This window comes from Nansenia antarctica (assembly GCF_963989245.1).
Source record: "Nansenia antarctica genome assembly, chromosome: 9".
Taxonomy (NCBI): domain Eukaryota; kingdom Metazoa; phylum Chordata; class Actinopteri; order Argentiniformes; family Microstomatidae; genus Nansenia; species Nansenia antarctica.
In genome coordinates, this window is record NC_137679.1 from 40,450,616 (window position 1) to 40,458,468 (window position 7,853).

Consider the following 7,853-nt stretch of genomic DNA (forward strand, 5'->3'; position numbering starts at 1 on the left):
CATTCATACACACACACACACACACTCACACACACATTCACACACACACACACACACACACACACACACACACACACACACACACACAGATCCAATGTCACTGGTGACACTGTTAAGCTATACGTTGTCCATTATGCACACATTCTCACACACACACACACACACACACACACACACACACACACAGTCACACACACACACAGTCACACACACACACACACACACACACACACACACACACACATTTACACACACACACACACACAGATCCACTGAGCTATACGTTGTCCATAATACACACACACACACACACACACACACAGACACACACACAGACACACACACATTCACACACACCACACACACACACACATTCACACACACACACACACACACACACACACACACACGCAGATCCACTGAATTGTTTATCGTTCTGCTCTCCGACTTTAGAGTTGGCTCCGTCTAACACGAGACATTTACGCCGGGCTGTAAAACACTGTCATTAAATGTCAGAGCTTTCGAGAAGCCTCGTGCCAAGCAGCCCCACACCACAAACCCCTTTGTTCGAGCAGGGAGAAACTCGAGGGGAAAATCGCCTTTTTCCATCCATTCAGCATTCTGCTCACACAACCCCGGTCCAACTGGCTCTCCTTTCAGCGGGGCTAGCAACAGACCCAAGCTCAGACGGATGGAGAGAAGGGGTGGTCCAGAGACCCCGGGGGTAGTGGTGGAGTACGACTCCAGGATTTACGGGAGTCGTCTCCGGTCCGACTTACTTTCAATAGAGTCGATAGTTGACTGACTCCTACTTTCAGTAGAGTCGATAGTTGACTGACTCCTACTTTCAGTAGAGTCGATAGTTGACTGACTCCTACTTTCAGTAGAGTCGATAGTTGACTGACTCCTACTTTCAGTAGAGTCGATAGTTGACTGACTCCACTTTCAGTAGAGTCGATAGTTGACTGACTCCTACTTTCAGTAGAGTCGATAGTTGACTGACTCCTACTTACAGTCGAGTCGATAGTTGACTGACTCCTACTTTCAGTCGAGTCGATAGTTGACTGACTCCTACTTTCAGTCGAGTCGATAGTTGACTATTTCTCGACTCTGACTCCGAAATAGCAGTCTAACTGTCCAAAAGTGACTAAAACCGCAGTGTCAGGATGTGTAATATGGGTGCAAATGTGCTTAAAAGAAACTATTTGACTGGGCTAGCGAAGGCTAGGATGTCACAGTCGTGAAAAAATACAAGTGGGACTGCCCCACTCCAAAAACATCAACCCTGTCCTAGTCGGGGGGGGGGGGGGGGGGCTCTCCACTTGGAGTAACACACACATTCTCTGGACGAAGGACAGGTTATTGTAGCAGCAGTGAATGGAACGCCTTTCCTCAAACAGACACAGAAGCCTTTTCTCAAGAGTTAGAAACTCGACTCCTCTTCGCTCCTCCGTCCTCAACTCTCTTCTTCCTCAGAAAGCATAGAAGAAAAAGAAGGTTCAACCTTTTGTCATTGCACAGTAGAGTACAACGACATGTATTTTATGCTCTAGGCACAGGGGTCAGAGCCATAGAAGGCGTCCCCCCCTGGAGCAATTAGGGGTTTTCAGTGCCTCGCTCAAGGACACTTCCACACGTGGCCAGCCGGGGTTCGAACCGCCGAGCTGCCGACCATGTCGATCGTTAGACGCCAGCTCTACCGGCTGTGGCCACAGCCGTCCCTGGAGGAGTACTGTATATGAAAGGGGGAGGAACCTAGGTCTTCTTCTGCAATGCCTTGTCAGGGGACACGAGGAGAGGAGGGAGGAGAGGAAGGAGGAGAGGAGAGAGGAGAGGAAGGAGGAGAGGAGGGAGGAGAGGACAGAGGAGAGGACAGAGGAGAGGAGGGAGGAGAGGAGGGAGGAGAGGACAGAGGAGAGGAGAGGACAGAGGAGAGGAGAGGAGGGAGGAGAGAACGCAAGGAGAGGACGCGAGGAGAGGACGCGAGGACGTGTGTGTTCCTAACAGTTGAGAGAAAAGTCTGGAGGAGACACACAGCTGATCTAACCTAAGAGGAAACTGGCTAATGGGAAACAGGCGAAGTGGGAACAGCTCTGATTAAGTTGGAATAAGAAGGGGACACCCTGGCAGCTGCCAAAACCACTGCTTTGGAGACTGAATCATGTTTGGATAGGGTCTGAGAGACGCGCTGCCATGCCAAATGTGCCGATGATTCTGTTGCCCTGTGTTGAGGGAGGGAGAGGGAGGGAGAGGGAGGGGGAGGGGGGAGGGGGAGGGGGAGGGGGGGGGAGAGGGAGAGAGGGGGAGGGGGAGAGGGAGAGGGAGAGAAAGAAAGAAAGAGAGAAAGAGAGAGGGAGAGGGGGAGAGAGAGATAGAGAGAGGGAGAGAGAGAGAGAGGGAGAGAGGTTATGTGACTAAACAGACAGATTCCTCCTCATTAGATGGTGTGAGGAATCAGATCTGGTCCAAAGTTATGCTTTCTTTTACGCTAATGATCAGATAGAAGTGTTTGTGAGTGGAGAAATGCATTTGGAGCGCATCGGAAAGAGTGGTTAAACGTTTTAACAGTGTGCTGTTATGTTGTGTAATGTTTGTTTCTATTTCGGATCTATTTTATAGGCCTGCCCCACCCGTTCGCCATCACCGTGTTTGAGGACAGCCTGTACTGGACCGACTGGCACACCAAGAGCATCAACAGCGCCAACAAGTTCACTGGCAAGAACCAGGAGATTATCCGCAACAAGCTGCACTTCCCCATGGACATCCACACACTGCACCCCCAAAGACAGCCCGCTGGTCAGTCACACACACACACACACACACACACGTACACACTTGCACGGACACAACTCATGCACACACACACACACACATGCACACACACATACACACACACGTACAACACTTGCACGGACACAACTCATGCGAACACACACATACACACACAGACACACACAGACACACACAGTCACCCACAATCAGTGTGAAACAAAATGGCGTCTGACCGTCTCCCCCTCCTGTCCTCCCCCAGGTGGGCGTAACCGCTGTGGGACAGACAACGGCGGCTGCAGCCACCTGTGTCTCCCTAGCAACAAGACCTACACCTGCGCCTGTCCGACTGGCTTCAAGAAGGTGGACCGTCATAACTGTGCCCTGAGTGAGTACGCCTCCCAGCCTGCCAAACCTCACCCCAGACAGAGCACAGCCTTAGCCGCTGACAGGTTAATGTAGATCGTTAAGAAGCTCAGCTCAGTAAAAACATAACAAATAAATCATATTTCGTCATAGAAAGTCTTGTTAGGTTTATTACTCTAGTGATTGAATTATTCTTAATATACGAACTATACTTTAAATCACTGCCCTGTAGCCAAGTTCGCTAGGAGTGTGTGTTAGCGTATGTGAAGCTAGGAGTGTGTGTTAGCATGTGTGAAGCTAGGAGTGTGTGTTAGCGTATGTGAAGCTAGGAGTGTGTGTTAGCTAAGTGTGAAGCTAGGAGTATGTGTTAGATAGTGTGAAGCTAGGAGTGTGTGTTAGCAACTAGTGTGAAGCTAGGAGTGTGTGTTAGCTACTAGTGTGAAGCTAGGAGTGTGTGTTAGCTACTAGTGTGAAGCTAGGAGTGTGTGTTAGCTACTAGTGTGTGTGTTTTTTGTGTGTTGTTTACTGTGCTGCTGACCCCCGTTGTTAAACCTAGAGCACTGACAGACGACCTTTGGTCTTTGATCAGGTCTTGACAAGTTCCTGCTTTTTGCCCGAAGGACGGACATCCGTCGAGTCAGCTTCGACACCGAGGACATGTCCGATGACGTCATCCCTCTGGCCGACGTCCGCAACGCCGTGGCGCTGGACTGGGACGCCAAAGAGGGCTTCATCTATTGGACGGACGTCACCACTGACTCTATCAACAGGGCCCAATGGGACGGCAGCAAACAGGAGGTGGGTAGCTAGCGTACCACCCCCCCCTGCCCCTTAGGATAGGGTACATCACCGAAAGTATTCTGCCCATCATATTTTCCCACTCACTTTTTGAATATGTGTATTTTTTGGTTTGTTTGTTTGTTTTCCGTTATATTAATTGTTGTTGCTTTATCTTTTTTGCACATATTTGAAATAAGCATATCAATCAATATCGGGGATGACTCTTCCTGATAATCCTCTCAGATTAAACATTTTTAAAAAACAGTTAATGTATTGCTGCCATCTACTGGTGAGAGTGTGGAATCGCAATAGATTTTTTTTTCCGTCTGGTTTCATTTCAACTGTCACTTCGATGTCAGTATGTCAGTATTCTGTCTGATGCCATTGTGCGCTGTGGTCCTTGTGTGTCAGGTGGTGGTGGACACAAGCCTGGAGAGCCCAGCGGGCCTGGCTATTGACTGGGTGACCGACAAGCTGTACTGGACAGATGCAGGTAAGGACACTCTCTTCTCATTGGCTGTTTTCTAGTTAACAGACATGTAAGATGTGCAAGGGTTTATCTATATTGACTTATATGTGTGTGTGTGTGTGTGTGTGTGTGTGTGTGTGTGTGTGTGTGTGTGTGTGTGTGTGTGTGTGTGTGTGTGCGCGTGTGTGTGTGCGTGTCTGTGTGTGTGTTTGTGTGCTTACTTGTTTGTGTGTGTGTGTGTGTGTGTGTGTGTGTGTGTGTGTGTGCGCGCGTGTGTGTGTGTGCGCAGGTACAGATCGTATCGAGGTGTCGAACGCAGACGGGACCATGCGCACGGTTCTGATCTGGGAGAACCTGGACCGGCCCAGGGACATCGTGGTGGACCCCATCGGAGGGTGAGGCAGGGGGCTCAGAACCCATGACCCTTAACCTTTGGGTTCTCATTTTACGCACCCCAATTGTGGAATGCACTGCCAGTTTACATCAGGGATGCAAACCTCAGCAAATATGTTCAAGTCAAGACTAAAAACCCCTCTTTTTAATATTGCCTTTAACTGACTAAATAATTACATGATGATTATATAATGATTAAAGCACTTTGAGCTGCAATGTTTGCGGGAAGAATGCTATACAAATAAAAGTTATTATTATTATTATTATTATTATTATTATTATTATTATTATTATTATTATTATTATAAAAGTTTGGGGCGCTTAGGTGGCGTAGCGGGTTAAGCGCTGACCATGTAACCGCAGGGTCCCCGGTTCGATTCCTGCCGGGGGACATATCCTGCATGTCATCCCTCCTCTCTCTCTCACCCATCCTTCCTGTCTAAATCTTCACTGTATCTGTCAAATAAAAATAAAAAATATGAGTGGGACTGCCCCACTCAGATTTTTTTTTTTAGAAAAGTTTGATTGATTTCTTGATTGCTTGATTGCTTGACTGATTGACGGCATGCCGTATTAAAGTAAAAGTAAAGTTGTTAAAGTTGTGTCTCACATGTCTGTGGTCCTGCAGGTTCATGTACTGGACCGACTGGGGGGCGAGCCCCAAGATAGAGCGGTCCGGCATGGACGCCTCCAGCCGCATCGTCATCATCTCCTCCAACCTCACCTGGCCCAACGGCCTCGCCATCGACTACCAGACCCAGAGGCTCTACTGGGCCGACGCCGGCATGAAGACCATCGAGTTCGGCAACTTTGACGGCTCTGATAGACAGGTAAGGAGGACCACCCTGACCAGCCACCATGTACACCATGTATATTACATGAGTGTCCTATTTATGAGTCCTATTTATTTATTAGATTAGATTACACTCGTTTGTCCATCCGGTCATCCTATGTGTCCAAAATAATAAAATAAAACATTTCACTATCATTCCATTCTTGTTCGAGTTATGTTCTTTTATCACTATTTGCTCTTTTGGATGGATGCTAAACTATGTTGTATTTGTTGTATATACTCTGCGATGACAATACAATTAAGTCTAATCTAATCTAATCCAAAAATGGAAATATGTATTCAGCATCACCACCAGGTAAAGCAGTTATATTAAAAAAAGAAAACATAAAAATCATCATCGTCATGGTTACTTCTCCCCCCTCCAGGTATTGATTGGCAGCCAGTTGCCCCACCCCCTTCGGCCTCACCCTGCATGAGGATAAGCTGTACTGGACCGACTGGCAGTCCAAGAGCATCCAGAGTGCTGACAAGCTGACGGGCCTGGGCCGGACCACGCTGGCAGAGAACCTGGAGAACCTCATGGACATCCACATGTTCCACCGCCAACGCACCACAGGTAGAGAGAGAGAGAGAGAGAGAGAGAGAGTGAATGTGTGTGTGTGTGTGTGTGTGTGTGTGTGTGTGTGTGTGTGTGTGTCTGTGTCTGTGTCTGTGTCTGTGTCTGTGTCTGTGAGTGTATGTGAGTGTATGTGTGAGAGTGTGTGTGTGTGTGTGTGTGTGTCTGCATGAGTGCGTGCATGTGTGCGTATATATATATATGTGTGGTGTGTGCGTGTCTGTGTGTTCCCCCTCCTACTCTCCCACGACAAGACACTGGAAAATCTCCCCCTCCTGGCCTCTTGTCCCCCCTCTCTCCCCTCCCTCCGCTCTTCCCTTCCTCCTCCCCCTCCACAACAGATCCAGTGTCCCTCTCTGTCAATGTTGGGGATTAGGGGGCCAGGCCCTGGACAGGTAAACTGATCCTGGATCTGTGTGTCAGGGAGCAGAAAGCACCTGGGGCCCATTCCAGTGCTGTGGCTGAGCTGATCTATAGAGTGATGTATAGAGCTGCACTCTAGGGCTCTCCACTGTGATCCCCTGATCAGAGTGATGTATGGTCCTCTTATATACGCTATCATCCCAGGGCTCCTGGAATGTCTCTACCATCTGCCTGTCTGTCTGTCTGTCTGCCTGGCTGTCTGGCTGGCTGGCTGTATGTCTGTCTGCCTGTTTGTCTGTCCAGCCCCCAGGTCACAGAGAGGGGACTGGGGGGGCTAGCGTGACGTTCCTCCACTTTGTCTGGTCAGGAAGAATGAGCATAACGTCTTTCTCTGTCTCTTTGTTGTTGTTGTTTTGCTAATTTGTTTGACCCTCTGTCTATGATCTCTCTCCTCCCTTCCCCTCTCTTTCTCTCTCTCTCCCTTCCCCTCTCTCTCTCCCTTCCCCTCTTTCTCTCTCTCTCTCTTTTCTCTCCCTCTCTCTCTCTCTCTTCCCATCTCTCTCTCTCCCCCTATCTCTCTCTCTCTCCCTCTCTCTCTCCCCCTCTCTCCCTCTCTCTCTCTCTCTCTCTGTCCTCTCCCTCTCTCTCTCCACCCTCTCTCTCTCTCTCCCCCCCTCTCCCTCCCTCTCTCTCTCCCCCCCCCCCCCTCTCTCTCTCTCTCTCTGTAGTGCGGACCCCGTGTGAGGTGAATAACGGGGGCTGCAGTCACCTGTGTCTCTTGGCTCCGCCCCCTAAAGGCTCCAGCTGTGCCCTGTCCCACTGGGATCAACCTGCAGCTGGACGGAAAGACCTGCACTCACGGTACGACCACTAACTAACTATAACTAACCATAACTAGTCTCTAGACCGGCACTCACGGTACGACCACGACATTAGCCATAACTACAACTAACCATAACTATAACTAACTAACCATAACTATAACTAACTATAACTAACCACTATACTAACCATAACTATACTAACCATAAAAATAACTAACTCTAGTCTATAGTAGCTATAACTAACCATAACTAATTACTAATACTAACCTCTATAGCAAGTTATTAACCCATAGTTAATACTATCATATCCTAACTGACCTAACTGACCTCCAGACCGGCACTGTAGAATTAATGACAGACAAGTACACACAGCGACATGTGAACGTGTGTGTGTTGTGTGTTGTTGATGTGTGTGTGTGTGGTGGCGTCTCCAGGGATGAGCAGCTTCCTGATCTTTGCACGGAGGACAGACATCAGGAT

General features: G+C 48.7%; 1 protein-coding gene across 1 annotated transcript in view; it reads left to right on the forward strand.

Moving 5' to 3' along the window:
- The window catches only part of LOC308165635 (low-density lipoprotein receptor-related protein 4-like), a gene marked incomplete at both ends in the record, with an annotated part of 88,165 nt that overhangs the window by 73,536 nt on the left and 6,776 nt on the right, over positions 1-7,853 (forward strand). The window contains 11 exon segments of the mRNA XM_080539785.1: positions 2,620-2,796; positions 3,032-3,157; positions 3,725-3,933; positions 4,327-4,408; positions 4,674-4,779; positions 5,406-5,607; positions 5,996-6,022; positions 6,024-6,186; positions 7,278-7,360; positions 7,362-7,410; positions 7,808-7,853. Of these exon segments, the coding sequence (XP_080395911.1) occupies positions 2,620-2,796; positions 3,032-3,157; positions 3,725-3,933; positions 4,327-4,408; positions 4,674-4,779; positions 5,406-5,607; positions 5,996-6,022; positions 6,024-6,186; positions 7,278-7,360; positions 7,362-7,410; positions 7,808-7,853 (1,270 nt within the window).